The sequence below is a fragment of the Theobroma umbraticum genome, unplaced genomic scaffold (genome assembly GCF_002168275.2).
Source record: "Theobroma umbraticum cultivar Fairchild unplaced genomic scaffold, ASM216827v3 scaffold_130.0, whole genome shotgun sequence".
Classification (NCBI taxonomy): Eukaryota; Viridiplantae; Streptophyta; class Magnoliopsida; order Malvales; family Malvaceae; genus Theobroma; species Theobroma umbraticum.
In genome coordinates, this window is record NW_018397264.1 from 4,357,367 (window position 1) to 4,378,976 (window position 21,610).

The 21,610-nt window shown below is 35.3% G+C and overlaps 3 protein-coding genes and 1 pseudogene across 5 annotated transcripts; 3 read left to right on the forward strand and 1 right to left on the reverse strand.

Annotated features, from left to right (window-relative positions):
* The first annotated feature begins 210 nt into the window (after positions 1 to 210).
* Positions 211 to 3,322, forward strand: LOC110421098 (putative GPI-anchored protein At3g06035). The gene is made up of 2 exons (XM_021434570.2): positions 211 to 415; positions 2,551 to 3,322. The coding sequence occupies exons 1-2, from the start codon at positions 325 to 327 to the stop codon at positions 3,057 to 3,059; spliced, it is 600 nt and encodes a 199-aa protein (XP_021290245.1). The 5' UTR covers positions 211 to 324; the 3' UTR covers positions 3,060 to 3,322.
* A 604-nt stretch (positions 3,323 to 3,926) lies between these two features.
* Positions 3,927 to 5,452, forward strand: LOC110421099 (serine--tRNA ligase-like; annotated as a pseudogene). The gene is made up of 3 exons (XR_016351530.1): positions 3,927 to 4,124; positions 5,075 to 5,178; positions 5,263 to 5,452. The product of XR_016351530.1 is annotated as a serine--tRNA ligase-like (transcript).
* A 1,243-nt stretch (positions 5,453 to 6,695) lies between these two features.
* Positions 6,696 to 9,989, reverse strand: LOC110421097 (peroxisomal adenine nucleotide carrier 1-like). The gene is made up of 5 exons (XM_021434569.2): positions 9,459 to 9,989; positions 8,626 to 8,857; positions 7,943 to 8,089; positions 7,469 to 7,629; positions 6,696 to 7,239 (listed from the first exon to the last, which is right to left on the reverse strand). The coding sequence occupies exons 1-5, from the start codon at positions 9,599 to 9,601 to the stop codon at positions 6,942 to 6,944; spliced, it is 981 nt and encodes a 326-aa protein (XP_021290244.1). The 5' UTR covers positions 9,602 to 9,989; the 3' UTR covers positions 6,696 to 6,941.
* Positions 9,990 to 10,778: 789 nt separating this feature from the next.
* Positions 10,779 to 15,627, forward strand: NP3 (NPK1-related protein kinase 3). Of its 2 annotated transcripts, none has more exons than XM_021434886.2 (17): positions 10,779 to 11,280; positions 11,370 to 11,408; positions 11,519 to 11,584; positions 11,668 to 11,778; positions 11,879 to 11,959; positions 12,038 to 12,115; positions 12,203 to 12,285; positions 12,690 to 12,768; positions 12,919 to 13,019; positions 13,224 to 13,263; positions 13,412 to 13,471; positions 13,545 to 13,591; positions 13,702 to 13,909; positions 13,993 to 14,226; positions 14,344 to 14,666; positions 14,760 to 14,827; positions 15,211 to 15,627. In XM_021434886.2, the coding sequence occupies exons 1-17, from the start codon at positions 10,987 to 10,989 to the stop codon at positions 15,312 to 15,314; spliced, it is 2,016 nt and encodes a 671-aa protein (XP_021290561.1). In that variant the 5' UTR covers positions 10,779 to 10,986; the 3' UTR covers positions 15,315 to 15,627. The 2 variants fall into 2 exon arrangements, with proteins under 2 accessions (XP_021290561.1, XP_021290560.1); XM_021434885.2 differs by having other exon boundaries at positions 10,780 to 11,280; positions 13,684 to 13,909.
* Positions 15,628 to 21,610: the final 5,983 nt, after the last annotated feature.

Here is a 21,610-nt window from a genome sequence, read left to right on the forward strand (position 1 = left end):
TTTAATGAAGAACTTAGGAATTAATTAATGCTTAAAAATTTTAACAAACCAAGTTTAATTTAGCCGTAACTTTTCGTATTTGATTGGAAAAAGAGGGAAGACTTTCAGTTGTTGGTACGCCGTCGTTTTAGAGGTGCGTTGTGATTTGTGTCGGTCGTTGTTGGTCAAACGACGCTTTCAGACATCTAACGATGCCAACAAACGAAACTAGTTTATAGTTCCACAGATTGATGAACAGTGACTGTAACAATAGCTACAATCTTCCGAACTCTTCTCCTTTTTTAACTCTTCTTCCAGACAACAACCTCATTCACCCAACAAACAATGGCATTTTCGAAGCTCTCTCCTTTCTTCTCATTGCTCCTTCTTTCCATTCTCTTCATGATCAACTTCTCCCCAATCTTCTGTGACACTGGTAACGATTCTTTTCTTTTCTTTTCTATTTTTTAGATCACTTTGTTTTTTTTAAGTTCCCCAAATTATTTGTATTTAAGCTTCTGGATCTGGATACGTTCTTTGTTGCCTAAGCAATGTCGTTTGACCAATTGACCTTGGTGATTTGTCTGAAATCTGAATTATTTTTGGGTTGGGAGTTGTTCTTTGTAGATATGATGTGATTTTATTGAGTGAATGTATTTTTGCTTATAACAGAGATCTACAGGTATTTTGGACGGACATTGTTTCTATTAAACATGACATATCCTTATTTATGAACCCATTTGATAACTGGATTGATGCATCTAGTGGATTTTTAATAAGATTCTGCTAATTATTTCATTCAAAAAAAAAAAGATTCTGCTAATTATTCATATAGATATATAATGTGTTTGAAATGGTGTTCTGTTATAGTATTTGAGTATCTTGGAAGATCATATTTTCTTTTACTTGTTGATAGTTGCAGTGGATCCTACTTTTGCCATTCGTTGTTTGTTGTTCTTGATCGAGTAAGAAGAGAAGGTATCTGAATATTTGATCTTTATTAACGAAATGTTCCCTCTTTTTCTAAGAAGGCCTGCTATCATTCCCATTTTCATTGTGCCAATATGCTAAGAATGTCTTCCTTATTTCCAGTAATTAGAAACATGATCCATGGTTATATATGCCCGCTGAAACTTGTTAGACATTCACTAGTTTAGCAACTTGTAAAGGTTGCCAATGGCCATTCCACCTACCTTTGTCATCATTCCTCGAAGATTGAAGTAATTAGGTTCAAGTCCTGAAATTTGGGCAGAGTTGGTAAAGAGATGAGAGAAGAAGGTTACCTCTGGTTATCTGACCTAGTCAATGGATCCAGAAAGCAGCCCATACTAAAAATTTTATTAGTATAATGGCTATTTGGTACTTTTTAAGATCTTTGGTTGTTAAGAATACCTTACAGATCATCAAAGTAATTAATTTAAAATAACCATGAGGTAGTTGTCAAGATCTGAACAGCTTGTTTATTTTGTTTGATACTGAAGAAGCAACGCTATTCCTGAACATGTTGTAGCTCTTGATAATCCGCATATGTCCAAATATATTGATTAAGAGAGATGATGAAGCAACCACCTGCTAAACCCACCAACTTGTCTGAGATTCCAAGCTTAGAGAATCATTTAAAAACCAAAAAGTGAACTTTTCCTTTAAGTTATTGCCTAAGCTTGTAAATATTCAATCTGTTTTGAGATTGTTTAGCCTGCCTTGTTGTCAACCTACCCAAGAACCCTGATCAATCAGAGCTATGCTCACATGAACCAACAAATTTGAACTAGGTGGGGTTTCAGATAGGCCCTGCTTGAAGGATCTAGAGGAGATCTCCTAGATCAACTTTGAATTAGCAGTTGGCAATGTAGTAATGTTTCAGATTTCTTGAACATAAATCCTCCACAAGTTATTATTTTAACGTAACTGTGTTATGTTAAGAGTCTTCAAAAGCTTGTTTGTGCTATCATCTTTCTCTCCTTTACAATCTCTTGATTCTTGTAAGGTATGCTGTGCAGCCATATTACTAGAATCTGGGATTGGTCACACTTTAAGCTTTCCTCTTAAGAACCAGAAGCTTTCATATTACTCTCTGGCTGTAGAAAACACTGACTAGTTCCCACAGAAATGTCATTCAAGAGGAAAGTGTTTGTGGAGTTGCATGACTTGTATGGATAAGAAATGTGTTTCTCTGATATCCTATGTTGACCGATTAGGCTTAGATAGTTAAGAAAAAATCTGTAGCATTCTGACCTTGGTATGGATTAATTGGTTTGACGTTTTGAGTAACTTGAGTTGCATTGTATCTTTCCTACAGTCCAGTTGTTCAGTAATTTTAGCTACAGAGTAAGAATAATGAACTTACCGATTTTGCTTGAGATTTTCTGCCACGTAGCTATGGTTTCTTTTGAGAAATGCGAAGAAAATGATTTTCTTTGCATATTCATTGATGCCTGAAATAGAACTTATTTTGTTTGCTCTTTCAAAAAAGAAATGGCGGTCAAACAATATTTGTTAAAGAGTTGAGAAAGCTTTCTTGCCCTTCCCGGATAGATATCTAATCATTGATTTCATCTTGACCATATACAGATGAGGAGGATGATCTTCTCAAAGGCATCAACAGTTATCGGGCTTCTTTGAATTTGACAATCCTGACAAAAAATGACAATGCTGAGTGCTTTGCTGATGAACTGGCTGATCAATTCAAGAACCAACCTTGTACAAACTCCACTGGTGCGAATACAGTTCCAGGCACTGAACCTCAGTTTGCCAACTATCCAAAACTTTTAGCCAAATGTCATCTCAATGTCTCCAACACAAGGGATGGAGCAGTAATGCCTGCTTGTGTTCCAAACCTGGTTCCAAGTCTTGTGCTCACCAACTTTACAGAGTCTCAGTACTCTGATAATCTCAATGACACCAAGTATACAGGAGTTGGGATTGGTTCAGATGGAGATTGGATAGTTGTTGTCCTGACCACAGGCACACCTGAAGGAAGCTTTGTGCCAGCTACCACTAGTGCAGCTAGTTCGGTTTCCAAGATCGCTTTAATTTATCACGTGCTGTTCTGGCTGATGGTTGCTTTCTACTTGTTATAAGCACCTATCTTTGGTTTACGGCACTGTCATTCATTTGCAGAGGTAACCAGAGGACCATATTCCATTGCTTCAACAGATAGGGAAACTATGAATTACCAAATACACTCACTTTCTTTAGACAAATGAATCCAGTTCTTTGTAGTTTGATATGTGATTTTGTCATTCAAATTACCATTTCAAAAAGGACTATACAAGATCATATTATGCATAGACTGTTTTTGTCTTGTTACCGAGTTTGATAATACATTTTTCGTTCTCTCCCTCTCTTTTTTCCCTTGTGAATTGTGATAATTCAAAGTGACATAGAAGTATATTATATTAGAGGAACTTGGAAGGTAGCGGTTACTTTTAACGAGAAGTACACATATTTTACAAGTAAAAACGATGGCCAAAAAAAAAAAAAGAAACCCGCACAGTAGATGAACCAATCAAAAGAAGTTTCAGGTTGAGGTTTTTCCAGGAAACAGGGCTGTACCTCAACGTGTTCGGTTTCAATACTAAGCCATCAGTCAGTTATAGGCTGACAAATTGAGTTCAACTATGCAAACAAAGCAGAGCGTAACTGCTGAAGCTTTTCTTAAACAGAGTCTGGAAGCCTTCCTGTTTATTTCTTGATCACTCTCACCCACCTTCCTCATTGACTTGTACTTCAGATTTTAGACTTAAGAGCAAGGAGGAATTTGGTTCCCTCGAAGATACTATTGTAGTTGAAAAAAGAGAAGTATCTTCCTGAAAGCAAGAACCACGTCCCAAGGTGTTAAACAATTGGCAGGGAAACTCAAAAAAAGGTTCATGATATAAAATTAAGCTTCAAGTCAACTTAAGATGCTTACCATTTGAATGTTAATAGATAAGGTACCTTGAAATTTTGCAGGTGCTACTATTGCTGGAGGCAGAGGCTTCTTCTTGAAAGGAGCAGGTGTTCTTAATCAGGCTCTGATAAACTATGGTTTGTCATTTTTAAGAAGAAGAGGTTATACATTAATGCAGACTCCATTCTTCATGAGAAAGGATGTTATGGCAAAGTGTGCTCAATTATCTCAATTTCATGAAGAGCTTTGCAAGGTAATACTTGAAAAATCTGCTAGTCTTGAATAGTTTCACCAACGTTGTCTTTGTGTTTACTGGCAATGCAAGTAGACAGGATTGATGGCGTGTTTTAGAAATCATTTTGATATTTAAAAATTTTGATTTCTGTTAAATATGTTCATTGATTCTACTTTCATTCCTAGTCCTGGATCAGGAAACTGTTTAACTTCCATCCTGGTTTACCACTTAAAGCAATCATACTTGTTTTGAACACAACATAAAAGTCAATCACAGCTGTCAGCTGATAAAATGATATGTTATGATGGTGGCGGGATATGCTTTTGTTTTTGCTTTCTGGAAAGGTATGAGGTGGGCTTTGTTGTTTTTTCTGAGGAGGGTTACTTGCAGGCTATGTGTGATCAGTGATCATTTATAAGACTTTGGTGGTTGGTGCTGTGATGATTAAGGACTGTCAACCCCAAATAGGTGAGTTACAGACCTTAATCAAGTTTGTACTTTTCCCAGAGGTGAATTTTCGGTATCCTCTGCTCTGAAATAAACAACTTTCAAAAAAAAAAAAATGGTAGTACCAAGAGGAGAGCTGTTACCACACTGCTGCTTCTTTAGGTAGAAAATGTTGTGCCTTCTGATAAAATTATCTTTTTAAATCTCCTATTTCCAAACTCACTTGTACCGTTTTGGGGCCATTTTATTTCTATGTAGAAAGTGCAGCATGTTTCTCTTTTGATCACAAGGAAGAACATTACTATGTATGATATTATATGATTATGTAGCTTGGGGCTAGGATGTCACATTGTTATGAAGGTTGGTTTCCTTGCAGAGGATCCAACCCCAGCATGACCAAACAATGGATTATGAGCTTTATCATCAGACCAGATGGCAATTTTAAAGATACAGCATTCGAACCTTTTACACCTGCTCTATTTTTCTGGCTTAATGTGATTGGGACATATTATTTTCATCAGGAAACCAGCGAGGGAGATGAAATATACCTGATAGCAACGTCTGAGCAGCCATTGTGTGCTTATCATCAAGATGATTGGACACAACCTAAGCAATAGCCAATAAGGTCAAGCGAAACATCTTGCTGTCTTGTTTGTAAGTAATTGCACGATTTCTAGTCGATAGCTGATAGAATTTGGATTTTCACTAGATATGCTGGATATTCTACTTGTTTCCAGAAAGAAGCTGGTTCACATGGAAAGTATACTCTAGGAATATTTTGAGTTCATCAATTTGAGAAAGTGGATCAGTTTTGTATAACCAGGCCCAATGGGAATGATTCTTGGAAGATGCTTGAGGAGATGATCAGAACTTCTGAGAAGTTTTACCAGGAGGTATAAACATTCTGTTTCCCAAACTGCATCATGCACCCATCTTGTTCCTTTCCTCACTTAAGCCCCAGCCATCACCCTCCTATCAGATAAATTCTTGGCTACGGACCAGTCCCCTCTACATAGGTCTATCAAATCTCTTCGCCGTTGTTCTCCATTTTGAGCTACATGCTGGACTATTAAATCCTTTTATTCTGAACATAATGAGAATCATCATGCCAGCAACAGTGGAAGTGTTCTGACTTCATAGTTGTGATAACTAAGGCAGCCAGAAACATTATTTTACTCCATTACTGATGCATATTCTTTCATTTGAAATTATTCATTTGCTTGTCTGCTGAACGATTTTATATTTTTCTTAGGAAGGACCGAGTGATTGATTTTGTCCTTTCCAGCTAAAAAACCCTGACCAAGTTGTGGCAGTGGTGTCTGGTAAATTAAAGGATGCAGCTGCCAAGAAGTATGACTTGGAAGGATGGTCCCCTGCATCAAAGACCTATAGGGAACTGGTGCCCTGCTCAAACTGTACGGACTACCAGTTGAGGATATTGGAAATTCGTTATGGATCCCAAAACGTTGATCTTCTTGCTAACACTTGGCGTCTATCATATACACCAGATACTCACCACTTAATTGTTGTAATCAATTTCTGTTGCAGAGCAATGGCCAAGCAAAACAGTATGTTCACACGCTGAACTCTACCCTTACAGCAATTGAGAGAACAATGTGTTGCATCTTGGAAAATTACCAGAAGGAGAATGGCGTGGAGATTCCGCAAGTGTTAATTCCCTACATGGGTGGTGTTACATTCCTTCCTTAATAGAGCAACATTCAAACCTCACTTGCATGTGCATGTATGCAAGTGTTGTTGGCCTTCTACTTGTTTCCGTCAACGTGGTTTAAGATGGAAATGCTCAAAGCCTTGTCTATCTCTGTACTTATCTCTCTTGTATTTATGCTGTTATGAAAGTAAAGAAAGTGAAACCTACAGCTTGTCAATGCTTTAGCAAACGTATAAAATTGTTCACTTCTGCCTTTCTTTCTTTCTTTATCTCCTTTCCCCAACCTGCTTATTTACTTGGTAGGAAGTAGGAACCTTGCACTTTCTTGAACTCTGGATTCTGGGGAAAAGGTGCCAGCAGCTGGTCGGTGTATATGATAGAAAGCGAAAGCTGACAAATAAATCCAACCCCATCCATCCAACACATAGATTGGCAAGCTGCCCACATATAACTTGATCACTGGTTGTAAAATATAATATATTCCAATGGTAGCTGCTGAAGCCATGTGAAAGAATTTTACTTTCAGGATGGTACAGATCTAACAGTGTCATTAAGGAATAGAACAAATTTATTGTTGTTTCAAAATGAATCTTCCATCTGCAGGAACAAAAGTTGCCCTCCCGTGCCCACCAAAAGGGATAGCTTTTGCTCAAAATTCCTCCTCAAGGTGGATGAACTTTGAAGCCAAGAATGCTATGCTAGAATTCTTGCTTTCATTAAGCACTCTTTAATCTGGTGAGGGTCATAAACAGATACCTTCTCAGTGCAAGCATTAGAACCCATGTGGTCTTTGAGATCTTCTCCTTTATCATTAGAAGCAATGCCGAGCTTAGCACAGTCTTCAGGATCTGGGCTTCTAATCCTTTGTAAAAACCCAGCAGGCCTTCTCTTCTCCAAATGGAATAAAGAACACCTGAAGCCGTCTTTTGATGCTTTAATTGGGCTGTCTTGGTTTCATCATCATCATCATCATCATCATCATCATACTCTGCAGCCTGAATCATGACCTTACACCTGTCCAATATTCATACACTAACTTTGTCAACAAAGTTGTTAAATCACTAGGTAAGGAGGTCTAGCATTTTGGGCTTTGCATCATGCTACTTGAATTTCAAATATCATTAGAAACAAAAGAAAATGGAAGCTTCATTTCTATCAATGAATTTCCAAAATAATAGAAAAAACCTAATAAAATTACTAGTGAACTGCTTGCAGTGGAGGCCAGATACAATTGGCTAAATACCTGATAGCTGGGTAAGTTAAGAATGTTGCAATACACTTTGAGACTGCACCCAGTACAAATGCAGAAAAGGCTGAAAGAGCCACTGGGGATGGCTCCGTACCTGTTTTCTCCTTTAGCTGCCTCTTAAGTAGTCGTTGTTTCAATTGATCAAATGAAGTATACTGCACAAAATAAAAGAGACCTATTTTCAGCTTAGCGCATCCGAGCAAAACGTCAACTGCGGTGCTGTATAGGAATAAGGATATAAAATCTAAACATTAAAACATTGTAATTGCATATTTGCCCAGATGGGGCCTGTTCCCCAGTCCCCAAACTGTTAAGAATCTCAGGTGGCAAGATGCTCCATCAACTCATAAACCAAAACTACACTAGCATAATATCATCTTTTGGATCTCAAAACAGATCAATAATTCAACTACACTCAACACACTTGCTATTCATACAACCTATATAGCTGAAGGCAGAGTCAAGTACCTGAATAGATGGATTTGAAGTCAAGAGAAGAGATATGCCAAGACCATCAAATGCCTCATGCCAAGAGCCCTCTGAAAGTGTCTTCCAGAGTCCTTTGGATTTCCCAAATTCACTTGTCTGCATCCTTGAGGATGCTGTGTCCAAGGGCTGGTACAGTAAAGTTAGATTCCAATATCTAATGGTAACACAAATCGCAATGCTCATTTCAATAGGGATGGCAAGGGAACTCTAATGGATACAGGGGTGAACCTGAATACTGCAAGGTAATAAGTAAAATATCCCCTTCATTATAGCAAAAGAATCTATTCTGGCTGATATGCATTATCCCTTTTACTTTTCCTCTTGATTTCAAGAAAAGTGAATGTTTGAATTTATTATTGACTTTTAAACGATTTTTTCTTTTTCTAGCTATGATTCCATTCTAAACAACAAGTTTTTGATTTCCAACCTCAGAAAGAAAAAAATGACTGCAATATTTACTTCCATCTAATATTTGAACAAGATTCCATGCACGGTAATCATGGTTATCAATGAATCTAACAATACAAAGACCTTAAATTGCTCAGCCAAATGAACTTTTAACACCACATAATATGCAGGACACGTGCAAACCAAACTCCCTAGGAAAAAAAAATTGTATTCTGATAATAAAAAAGGTAAAAAAATACTAAAAAAATCACTACCTGTGTAATTATAACAGTACAAGCCCCGGCAGCAGCAGCAACAATCAAGTTTGCCTTTGTACCAATGGTCTTGCTCCCACTTTTCTGCAAGTACAGCCTTTTAAAGAAGCTGTATCCATAAAAGTAGATAAACTGTGAAATAAAGGACTGCAGATTTTTTGTTCCAAGGCCCTGCCATAGTGAAAGAACTTGACCGGTAGAAATTGCTTCCCACAGAACATCAGAAATGTTCCTGCACGAGCCAAGGCATATGTCAACACTGAACAAAACAGTCCTTTGGTTTTGAACACATTTTAATATAAAAATCAATTATTTTGATCTTCAACATATAAAAATCATATGATAAGTTCTTTATGTGACATAATCAAACAAATGACTCACTCTTAATCCATCACAGCAACCTCAACTTTTTGACTCATTAATTGAAAAGGCAAATAAGACAAACAGATATACAAAATTTCTCTGTTAAGTATGACTACTTAAGTTCGCTTTGCAAGCATTTCATAATAAAAAAGATCGACTCCTTTTGACCATTTGATACAGTTAAAATCAAATAAATTTCCCAAAAAAAAAAAAAAGGAAACAAGAAAAACCCTGCCCTTAGTTTCCAATGATCATAATTTAAGTTTCTTGGTCATCTTATAAGGCCATAAAATCATTACTCTCCAAGAAATTCACATACAATCATAAATCAGTCCACTTTACACTGACAAGAAAAAAAAATCAAAGTAAAGCTGAAAACATTAAAAGGTTATAAATAAAATATCTAAAAATTTCAAGTGGGACCCTGGAGAAGGGGTGAAAAAATTTCCAAAAATTGTTGATTGTTGGACCTGTATTTTTGTTGATGGTGAGCTCTAACTTCAGCTTGATACTTGCTTTTACAAGTGTCAAGAGGGTATAAGATTGTGGTGCTAACCAGAGCTCCAATGGCTCCGGACGTTGCCTCCGCCAAAGACTCTAGATCAAACGCCATCTTATCTTCCTATCATCAAAAACTCCACAATCCTTCTTCTTCGATGGAAATATCTAATCCAAGATTTTGGGAGATAGGGAGTGATTAAATAAATAAAATATGCTTACAAAGAGGTTGAACAAGTGTGAAAGAAAGGAAATGGATGTCGGGAAGGGAAATGCGACAGTGACGTTGACGCCGCGGAGAGAAAATAAGAATATGGAAGACCTCGTTGGGGGAGAAAATAAGTACTCATCTCAGGAGTCGAAACGTGTACGGGCTTCTCTTTTCATCTCTTCTTTTAGGATTTTGTCTTGCAACGGTGTTGGCCCCTGGGCTTACGCCATCTTGTTTGGTTCCGTTTGCCGTATCGGTGGATACCCATCTTACGGTCGCGATCGCCTGTTTTTCTGTGAAAAAAATAATATGTATGAAATTTTTTTATTAAATTTCGAATTATATAAAAAGATTTTATTTTTTTAATCAAATAAATTCTTTTTCTTAATTTTTTAATTTCAAATTTTCAAACCCTCCATTAATTATTGATAAAGAAAGAAAAATATTATTGTGAGGATCAATTTTACACGATAAATATGTTTAGATTCACATAAAAAGAATAAAACACTAAAAGTACTAATTTTAATAGTTTGTAGGTTAAAATTTTTATTCACTTATCTCTATTAACAGAAAATTGAAAGACATAAAAAATTATAAAAAGAGACTATTGCCTTAATTCTAATAATAGTATTTTTGTTGATTTAAATTATATATTTAAATCCCATATATGAATTCATACCTCTTCTTAGAAAGTAGAGATGTTAATGATTTGAACCTAATTTAGGCATAACCCGCTAAAGAGCTAATCCAAACTCATTAAGCTTGAATTTTAGATTATAACATAATAAAATATTTTCTTATTTTTTAGTCACATTTTTTAGGTTTGTTTTTGAATTATAAATTAAATAGTATCATTACAAAATATTTTAGTATGATTAATCCAGAATTGGGCCGCCCAGCCCATGAACTTATAACTTAAAAGTCCAAAATGATTATTTTCATTTGTTTAATGAAACGTTAAATATGTCCGTCTCTTTCATACGACAACCAAACTTAACGGTCAGTAACATAAAAAAGCCATTAACCCAAAAATTTTGAAAAAAATTATTTTTAGCGGTTCAACGCAAAGCCATCATTTTACACATTTCTTCTTTTTTTTTTCAAAATAAAAAAAAAAAAGGAAAAACTCTTCGCTGTCCTCCTTTTTCCCTCTCATTTCAAATTGATCACTCTCACTCTTTCCTCCATCTCCTTCTCCTTCTCCTTCTCTCTCTCTCTCTCGCAAGCCCTAACAAATCGATATCGTTAAACAAACAAATCTAAGAAAAAGCGAAGATTCTTTAACTCTAATGCAGGATTTTGTTGGATCGGTTCGCCGATCCTTAGTCTTTCGGTCTTCGACGTCTGGCGACGATGCCGGTGGAGGACTTGGAGGCTTTGTTGAGAAGATCGGCGCCAGCATTCGTAGATCGCGAATCGGCTTGTTCGCTAAGCCGCCGGAGCCGCCCGCCCTTCCGCCTGTTAAAAAAACTGATGCTCCGTCTATCCGGTGGCGGAAAGGCGAGTTGATTGGTTGTGGCGCGTTTGGTCGCGTTTATATGGGCATGAATCTTGACACGGGCGAGTTACTAGCAGTTAAACAAGTCAGTTACTTTCAATTGAGAGGGCAATCGTTTTGGTTTTTGTTTAAAAATTATTCTATTTTGATTTTTATTTATTTTTGTGGATGCAGGTTTTGATAGCTGCAAATGCTTCGAAGGCGAAAACGCAGGTAACAAAACGGTTTTTTGTCAATTATTTTTCTAAAAATGAATTTAAAACTATCAACTTATGAATAATTAGTAACTATTTTTGTCTTTTAACTGAATTGATTTTGGATAGGCCCATATTAGAGAGCTAGAAGAAGAAGTGAAGCTACTACAGAATCTTTCACATCCAAATATAGTTGTAAGTATGATTTTTGTAATTTTATTTGAATTTTTATGTGGTTTATTCATAAACTATTATTTTCTTCTTTCTTTTCTTGCTAGAGATATTTGGGCACTGCAAGAGAGGATGATTCGTTGAATATTTTATTGGAGTTTGTACCAGGTGGATCCATTTCCTCACTTTTGGGAAAGTTTGAATCTTTCCCTGAACCTGTAAGTTATTGTTTTTGTGCTTAAAATTTTAGAATGTCTGGCGTTCACCTTTTCCATGAGCTCATGATCTTAATTTTAGTATTTATTTGCTAAACAACAGGTTGTAAGAATGTATACAAAACAACTTTTATTGGGACTGGAATATCTTCACGAGAATAGAATTGTGCATAGGGACATCAAGGTACTTGATTTTTTCTCATAGAAAATTGTTGTGTGTTTGCTTGAGTGTGTTTGATTTGATGTTGAGCTATACATTCAGGGGGCAAACATTCTTGTGGATAACAAGGGATGCATCAAACTTGCAGACTTTGGTGCATCGAAGAAAGTTGTTGAGCTGGTAAAAAAACTATTTTTCTTTCTTTTGTATCCTTATCTTTAAAGTTTCTTATTTTGTCTTTAGAGTGATGACTTTCTGTTTCTTCAGGCCACAATAAATGGTGCCAAGTCAATGAAGGGAACTGTACATTGGATGGCTCCTGAAGTTGTTCGTCAAACTGGGCATAGCTTGTAAGAAAATTATGTAACTTCGTTCTTATAGATCACACTTTTTAAAATTTGTTTTTATACTGGTATATTCGAATGTTTATGTTTTTTATGATCATGGTTTTTTGTTTTTTCCCCTCTAAAAAAAATTCTCTTTTGACTTTTACCAACGAAAAGGTCTGAGGGATCAGCTGCTAGAATCTTTTTCATGTATTGAAAAATTTTTATTTTCTAAAACAGAAATGGGTATACAATATAAGCAGCTTAAGATAAATTATTTCAAAAATCTCTTGCTCCCGATCTAGAACATATAGTGGTGCAGCATATGTTTGCTTCCTCTTCCTCAAAAGAATAAAATAGAGTTTCATGCTTGTAGTGCTTGCTATCTGATCTTAGGAACTTATTTATTTTGGACTTCACTTTCTTAGCTCTGCTGATATATGGAGTGTTGGATGTACTGTGATTGAGATGGCTACTGGAAAGCCCCCATGGAGCCAATTTCAGGAGGTAAGCACTTGAAGCTGCTAGAAAGCCTTCATAAGTATGATATATTAGAATGATCTAACTTAACAAAAAAAATATTAGAATGATCTAATTGTAGACTGGATTTGGCATGTAATTTCCTTAGCTTAAAGACTGAACTGGTGTCTCTTTCAGGTTGCTGCTCTCTTCCATATTGGGACAACTAAATCTCATCCACCAATCCCTGATCATCTCTCCTTTGCGGCAAAGGACTTTTTGTTAAAATGCCTGCAGGGGTACATTCTTGATATCCTTTGGTCTAGTTTCTTACAGTTTTGTGTTTTCTTTATCCATCCTTTGTTTCTTGAAAAGGCCAATAAAGTAGTTGAATGTTTATATGGAATTTTCTGATATGTAAACTTCAATAAGTTTTTGTGAAGTTATTTTTAATAGTTGCAATTTTGTACAAGTAGCTCTTACACTCATCATTTTGGTGCCAGTGAACCAGGATTAAGACCTAGTGCATCAGACTTGCTGCAGGTAATTTCAAATCATTGACCATTTTTTGCCTGAATTCTTCATAGAATAGTCTTAAACTGTTATAATACATGCATGTAGCCATGGATATGATTACAAATGTTAAATTTTGCTAACTCATGATTTATTGTCTTTATCTAAATATATGCAGCATCCTTTTGTCACTGGAAATTATCAGGAACCTCATCTGTTGTTTCGCAACTCAATTATGGTAAATCTGATTGCATTCAGCTTTATTAGTTTTATCTTTCTATTCTTTTATCCTTTCTTTATCAATTTATCAGGAGCCTGGAAATCTGGTGATTGCATCTGGGATAAACCTGAGGAGCTCGTATGTGTCTCCACTTCATGGATTATATATATTTCTTATTTTCTTTTTTTTTTAAGGTTAAATTTTACGCTTGAAATTATATTGAGTCACAGCATAAATTCGGAGATCAGGTCAACCTGCACAGGCTTAAAGGACGTTTGTGAAATGGGTAGTGTGAGGTGCTCTACAGTATATTCTGGGAAATTATCAGAACCAGGGTCCTATTGGAGGGCAAGCAACTGTGATGATGACATGTGTCAGTTAGATGACAAAGATGATGTTGACTTTGGTGCTTCAGTAAAGTTCAAGTCTATTTTAGCATCCACTGACTTGAATAAAGTAATCATCTGCTCTTGAACTACATATTCTTGTTTAGATGCTTATAATGTGCTTAATAAAAATGCTTAATTATTTATTTGCAGAGTTTTAATCCTATGTGTGAACCCATGGAAGACTGGTCATGCAAATTAGATGGAAGCTCAGAGCTACGGAGAAGTGGAGTAAACATGTCTTTGGGTGAAACGGTAGAAGCTGCCGGCAGTCCTGAAATGTCTGGTAAGGTGGAGAATGATTTTAGTTTTCCACGTGGACCATCAGCAGTTGATGATGAAGAAGAAGTTACAGAGTCAAAAATTAGAGCTTTCCTGGATGAAAAGGTACTTTTTTTAGAAATACAATAATCTTCCCTTTATGAATGAGTAACAGTTAAATTTTTTTGTGTTGCCCTGAGATCTTGTGTGATAGAAGCTAATTCAGTACTTTCCTTTAATCAGGCTCTAGAACTTAAGAAGCTGCAATCTCCTTTATATGAAGAGTTTTACAACACGTTGAATGGCGGTCCTCCAACTCCTGTTGGAACTGCAAACGGTGAAAATGTTTTGAAATTACCTCCTAAAAGCAGGTCACCTAAGCGGCTGCCTAGCAGAAGACTCTCTGCAGTTGCTGATGCTGCCAACATAGCTAGCCCAAAGAGTCATACCAATCATTTGTCAAAGAATGCTGCTGTTCATGATCGGACTCTGCAAGAAATTCAGCCACCTCCTGTTGGGGAATGGAATGGGCTTCTCAATGCTCAGCAGGAGACAATTAGTCCTAGGTTTGTTAATACTTCTTTTAGATCTGATTCAGCTTATCTCCCACTTGCAAAAATGCTTCTCTCCTATTCTCTAATCTGAGAACGACATTGCAGCATGAGCTTTTCCGAGAGACAAAAGAGATGGAAAGAAGAGCTTGATCAAGAGCTTGAAAGGAAGAGAGGCAAGTTCTATTTCTCTGTACATTATTTCAAGTTCATTTAAGCTTATTAAGAGATGTGGTCACAGTGTTTGAAACTTAAAACTGAAGTTAGCACTTTCTTAACTTTTGCATCATCATACATGGAGAGGTAATGATAAGGGTTAATGCTGCTTGCTAAACGAGGGAATGATGAGTTCATAATAGTTTAGTTCTTGTGTTTGGCATAACTTAATCATGTTTTCCCATGACTTAATCATGTTTGAATAGTTCAACAGTGGGCCTCTGCTCTGTTTTTTCTCATGGCTAATATGACATTGTGCTTGTTTCTTGTTTGGTTAAAGGTCATACACGTTCAGATAAGTTATTTCCCTTTAGATGTCTAACAAGCAAAATGTCTATTACAGAGATGCTGCGCCAGGCAGGTGTCGGAGGGAAGACATCATCTCCAAAGGAAAAGTTTCTAGTTCGACAAAGAGAGCAAATACGGTTTGCATTTCCTGGCAAGTAAATGTATGTACCTTACTTATCTTTATGTTAGTGCCTAATGGAAATAAAAATCATGCCTTTCCATTGGGACTGTCCATTTCTGTATTCTATTTTTGGTGAGAATGGTGCCCCAATAATCTGTAGTGGTCACTCCGTTATATATGTGCTTGAGTAGCAGGCAGTATAATCTTCCTCCCTGCTATATCATGCCCTTGTTGTTCAGCAAAAGCAATTTAATATAAGCATTTGTGTATGCTTTTTATTTTTCCCATTTTTGTCACGTACACTTCTTTAAACTGATGTATGTTACTGAAATTCAAGCAAAGAAATATAACCTTCCTTTTTTTCTTTTTTTTGAATTTTTGCTGAAACTATGACTTGTACAGTCCAACCTGGATAAAGCAGGTACAAACATTGTAGCATTCTATGGTTTTTATCAGGAAACAAAGGGAACTTGGATCTTGTTATGTTTGATGCATGAGACTGCGATTCAATTATACCTTGGACAATAAAAGTTCACTCTTTTCATGGTAAGGTAGAAATGAAAGAAAGAGCAAACTAAGACGAGAAAGGCCACCACACAACTCGGCTATAGGCTTTGAAATAATGGGTCCCATTGATTAGGTTGGGTCCAAATATGATTTTTTAGCTTAATGGCCCATTGCATTTGGTTTTAATATGTTTTAAGCAGCACAAATTTTAAAGGCCATGAAGCTTATTTAATAATTAAAAAAAATAGCCCAAAGAAGAAATTTTCAAAATAACTGTATGCATTTCCCTTGTCAATATATTAACATAACATAAAAATTGTTTTGTTAATTTTTTTTTAAATTTGTAAAAGACTTTTACAAATTAGATGATGTTAACTGATTTGTAATTTCCGGCTTCCACTGTGGAGTAATTTCATTCCTTGCTTGTTGCAAAGATTCCCCATCATGGTACTGCAAGAATCGTGGTTACTCTTTTATTCTGAGGTTAACCCCATGAGGCTCTAAGGGAGCTTATTGTACTTTTAAATTCGGCAAAGTTATTTTTAAAAGAAAAAAATTATTATTATTATTAGGTTAGATAAGATATTAACTCTTTGCGTTTTAAAAAAATTGTATTATTATTTACTTACAACATCATTATTAGTTTTCAATAGCTTCGTATATTTATGCCGGCCGTTGAACACATCTCTTTTCAAAATGATAATCAAGAGGTAGCTAGATTCATCCCCCGCCGGGAGAGGAGAAAAGAATATTGCACTTTTTACATCACATCATATAGCCAATTTGAATTCTTTGTATTTATCTAGTACATGAATTCAAAATTTTTCAAAGAATCTTGAATAAGAACCTTTGCATATTTCCTATTTTCTGTTGCAGAGTGGGGGAGTCCAAAGATATTTGAAGTTATTGGTAGGCCTAAAGATGGATATATCTGACCAATAAGCCGAAGGCATGTAAATGAAATAATTGTGTTTGATCTGCTTACCATAACTTGAATCCTTCATGTTTCATGACTTTACAAACTTAATTGCCTGCACCCAGTCTGCTATAATTCCTTGATGTTTCACCTGCCCATTATTCCATGCTATAAAACAATAATGAAAACATGGTTTTCGAACTATGCATTCATGCTTTAAAACGAAATCATTATTTGTTGAAGTCAAAGAAGCACTAGCTAAGCAAGAAAGCAATTGTTTGTGGAGAAAGGAGAGAACAAAAGGACCTGTTGAGCCACCCAGGCTTGAGTTTGGGCCGCCCTTAAATTGTCTTCTTGCTTCCAAAATTATGTACCGGATGGAACCTGTCTTGGCATGGTTTTCTGTCAAAAAGATCCCAAAATATCTCTATAAAAATTCTTCTTGTTCCCCGACTTTGATGGTATTCTTCTGGAGAAATTTTTATTATGTTGGTTGGTGAGGTCAAAAATATAATGAAAAGTTAGCTATATAACTTTTGCCATATATATATTTTTCCTTTTATGCATGGAGAGAGGAAGGTTTTCAGGAAAAACAGAAAGCAGCATGGAGGAAAGCAGGAAAAGCACACTTTGTTTGATTGATCACTCAACTCCTTGACATGATAAGAAGAGACCACAGTGCATGAAAGAAATAAAGAATGATGTTTTATGTAGGTTGAGGTGGGGACTTCTTTTTCTCTTTTCTAAGGCAAATAAAAAGAAGAGAGATCCTGCAGATGTGAAAGACCCAGATCCTGGGAGATTTGCTTGATTATGAAACAGTAAATCAATATAAATCAGACATAATGATAAACCCAAATATGTGGTATTATTATTTGTTTTACTACATGTGATTTTAGGGTACAAATGGGAGGCAACCCATTTGTTTCTTGAACAACTATCCAATTTCATAAACTTGTAATTAGTTCCATCTTATTTTCAAAATGAGAAATGAAAGACTAAATTGATCTGGAAACTTAGGGTTCTTGTTGCAACATTCTTGCACAAATTTCATTCAATTAAACAAAGCCTACAAGAAATTATGGAATTGAAACTAAAAATTATTTGATTGATTGATTGATTGATTATTTTTCTAATGGAATGTTCATGAAGTTAATTTTTCTGATTTAATTTAAGAAATAGTAAAGCCATGATGGGCTGCCTTGATTGATAACACTGGCCAAGAAAACCAAAGAATTCACCATTCTTCTACTATTTTTTTCCCCTCAAATCTTCTTTTAGTTTCCTTTCTAGGCTAAAAAGATCATCCTACTCGGCTACCTCATTTAGATTTTACAAGAAGATACCAAGGTTTTTTTTTTTTCTTGATTATGGCATAAGCTTTGTAAGAATATTAGATTCTTTTGAATATTCTCAATGTAAAAACTAAAAAAGTATCTATAAAAAGTGATCCTACTTGCCTAACTTTTCTCACTTTTCTCTTTCCAAAAGCAAATATAACCAAAAAATTCTCTCTCTCTCTTCACTGCCCCTTTTGCTACATAAAACACAAAGCATTTCATGCCTTTAGAACTGCCAACAAAAATCTAAAAAGGATAAGCTCATAATCTCTAGTGGTCCTAATTGAAAACCAAGCTTAATTCTTCATTTGTTCTTATCTTTCTTTCCCATTTTTTCTTTGCCTCTCCTGCTATAATTCAACTTGAGTGTGAGTCTAAAAGAACCCAATTTTTTTCTTTTCTTCCAAAATCTCTCTCTCTCTCTCTCTCTCTCTATATATATATATATATAGATTAGTGCTACGTTAATGAACATGACTTTTTCCATAGCCTCAAGCAATTTATGAGATTTGCACTCAGGGAAAGAGACAATGGGGTGACATAGATGGCATTAATGAAAGGAAATAAGGATTGAAGGAGGTTCAATTGCTTTTATATGGAATTATCCACAGATATGAGACCATATGATTTTGCCACCACAAAAATATTGGAGAATCTAATTTTCATGTTTGAAAAGTGGAGGAGATTCTGACTATATTTCATTTTCTTTTTACATGTACATATATATTTGTGTGTCTATACATGCATGTACGCGTTTTCCTTAACACGTAACAAATTATTTATTTGTATAGTGAGATTGTCACATCAATAAATTTATTTATTTATTTATAATTTACTTTTAATTTTTATAATAAATTTGTATTAAATAAAAAAATAAATTTAATATCAAATTTTAAACTTTTAACATAACGAATAATAATCGACGTATTAAATTTAAAATTTACAAGTTCAAAATTCCATAAAATACACAAGCAATACTTCATCTTCTTATAAATTAACCAAATCAAACTTTACTTTCTCCTTTCTTAATGTCACACACACCCGACAATGACTATCTAGCTAGCACTTGTGTTTTTTTCTGTAATTTCTTTCTTCAAGCAAGGAGATATTGACACACACATTATATTAATAATTGAAACATGGCGTTGTTCATGAGCAGGGGCCTACAATATTATCCATATATCTGAAGAGTGAAATAGTCAATTTGTTTGTCCCTTGGAGCAAGGGGACTTTCATCTCATTTGTGTCAAAGAATGGGTGCGGCTGGCTCGAACATTGGTGGTGGTGGTGGTGGTGGGGTCTAATGGAGGATGATGGGTAAGTTTCTTCCATGACAGTGGTGGTGCTGGATCCTTTGCTTTTGTTGGTGACGCCACAACCAGGTTGACCCACGAAAACAGCTCCTTCTTCTTTTATCATTATTTGCCCTTTAAATTTCAATATTGTTTTTTTTCTCTTATTTTCATTGTTCCCCCAAAATTAACTTGAAATTTAATTTTTTTTTCCCCATCAACTACCTTCTCTTTACACGTATAAAAATTACAAATTCATTGTGAAAAAGCACGTATGCATGACAAATTAAAAAAAAAAAAACAAACAAACAAACAAGCCCCACTTAACAAAGGAGTGAGACAATCATCCCCAACCCACATCTCCTTTCCAAAAGCATTGCACACTGCCTCAATAAGTGTAGTATGACCAATTGGCTTTCCAGAGTTTTTCTTTGGGTGGGGGAAAGATAGTGGAACTTTCTCTTCTTGTGGGTACACAAATGGAAACCAAAGATTTCCAACTCCTTAACAACCAAGATTGCTCAAAGTAATACTAATGCCAAAAAAATAATTCTTCCAACTTTTTTTCTTCTTTGCAAATGTCCTAAAGAAAAATTGTTGGATTTACCTAATATTCCAACAGGTGGCATGTCGTAATTGGTCGCCAATCTTCGCTGTGGATGAGATCAAGAATGATTTGTTGGATTGCACAAGAGCAAAAAAAAAAAAAGAAAAAGAAAAGAAAAATGCAGATACTTAATGGAAAAGGAAATACAAAAAGAATCCAATTCAAAGGAGATGTTAAATCCCTCAAGGTTGAACTTTTTCAAGTTGTATCAACTATTTGGAACTTTAATGTCTGTATTGTAATTTTCAAAAAGGAAAGAAGGGTTTATGCAATATCTCAACTTTTCCTTTTCCTTTGGACATATATATATATATATATATATATATATAGATGAATGGATGGATGGATAGATAGATAATCTTATGGATAAAGAATTTGTTGCTCCCCTTGCATCCAACTTTTTCTTTGCAATATTAATTTTGCTTTCTTTTTTTTTTTTCCCTTGCAATTCCATCACGTGTTTGGTGTTTTCTGTGAAGAAAAAAAGCAATTATAAAAATGGAATTGCATTGCTTAATTGAATCCCTATCCATTTTGCTATAGTCAGCCCACTAAAATTTGTTATAAAGTTTTAAATAAATATTAGATCATATTGGATAAATTAAGGTCCATTGAATTAATTAATTTGCTATAACAAAAACAAAAGGGAGGAAGAAAAGAAGATATATATATATATATATATATATTTGTTGGAGAGAAGAAAAGAGAGGTTGAAATCAATCATTTTCTTTTTCTTTTTTATTTTTCTTATAATTTTTGCTGTCTAATTGTATTGTTCATTTGAATTTGTGTAAACCATGTTCAAGACACGATGGTGAATGCATGTTCACAGAAAGCAAAATCTGAATATCTGGCTTATGCCATGAATATATTATAAATTGATACCCTCAATATTCTACCATTTTCAGGGTCCTGCTTTCAATCCCTTCATACCCTTTTGGCTATCGAATATTACCCACTCATTGCATCCAACCAATTCTTGAAAAGGTTTAATCTTGAAGAAAATGTCCTCTCCTCTCCTCCAACAGCCTGCAAGGACCACTCTATCTTTGTTTGCAGCAGTAGCACTAGGTTTTTTAACTTGAAAGGTTTAAAAGCCAGATATCTCAAGTCTTTTTAACTTAGCCTAACTGTAGTTGACAATCTTCTTATGGATCGGCTAACTAATATGATAATACACATCTCCTCACATCTCCTCACATGGCCAGGATGCAGCTATTGTACTTGTGTACACATATGTAAGATATGGTTCTCTGTCAAATCACCCGAATTGAAATTATTATGAGTTTATGTGGCACACATATATAGCCTATCTTCTTGTCGTCACTTTTCTCTTCACCTTTTCCAGTTTAATGCTATTTTTATCTTTTACCTGTACAAATATACTGAACCATGACTGCACATATACCTTGACCATACAAGATATCTAGATTGTACCCACTCTGTAAGGGAAAGAGAAATTCGGAAATGTTTAATCAGAGTCACCCATATCAAGCCTGAAACTACGCGGGAAGGGAAACAAGAATCTGAATTTCCAACTTCCAAGTTCCAACCTGCCCACGTTCCCACAAACCTAAGAACAAATGGTCGGTTTAAGTGGTTGAAACAAAGACCAAAGTCGCCAGGCAAATCCTTAATTTGACTCTTAATCAAAATAAGAAAAGGCAATCGC

What these genes read in the sequence shown, in the direction of transcription:
- LOC110421097 (XM_021434569.2), bottom strand. Translation starts at nt 9,601, where the DNA reads ATGGCGTTTGATCTAGAGTCTTTGGCGGAGGCAACGTCCGGAGCCATT. An exon ending in CACCATCAACAAAAATACAG is followed by an intron (nt 8,858 to 9,458) that starts GTCCAACAATCA and finishes TGGCTCGTGCAG; the next exon opens with GAACATTTCTGATGTTCTGT. An exon ending in CTTCAAATCCATCTATTCAG is followed by an intron (nt 7,630 to 7,942) that starts GTACTTGACTCT and finishes TATTTTGTGCAG; the next exon opens with TATACTTCATTTGATCAATT.
- LOC110421098 (XM_021434570.2), top strand. Translation starts at nt 325, where the DNA reads ATGGCATTTTCGAAGCTCTCTCCTTTCTTCTCATTGCTCCTTCTTTCC. An exon ending in CCCAATCTTCTGTGACACTG is followed by an intron (nt 416 to 2,550) that starts GTAACGATTCTT and finishes GACCATATACAG; the next exon opens with ATGAGGAGGATGATCTTCTC.
- NP3 (XM_021434885.2), top strand. Translation starts at nt 10,987, where the DNA reads ATGCAGGATTTTGTTGGATCGGTTCGCCGATCCTTAGTCTTTCGGTCT. An exon ending in TTTCACATCCAAATATAGTT is followed by an intron (nt 11,585 to 11,667) that starts GTAAGTATGATT and finishes TTTTCTTGCTAG; the next exon opens with AGATATTTGGGCACTGCAAG. An exon ending in CGTCAAACTGGGCATAGCTT is followed by an intron (nt 12,286 to 12,689) that starts GTAAGAAAATTA and finishes TCACTTTCTTAG; the next exon opens with CTCTGCTGATATATGGAGTG.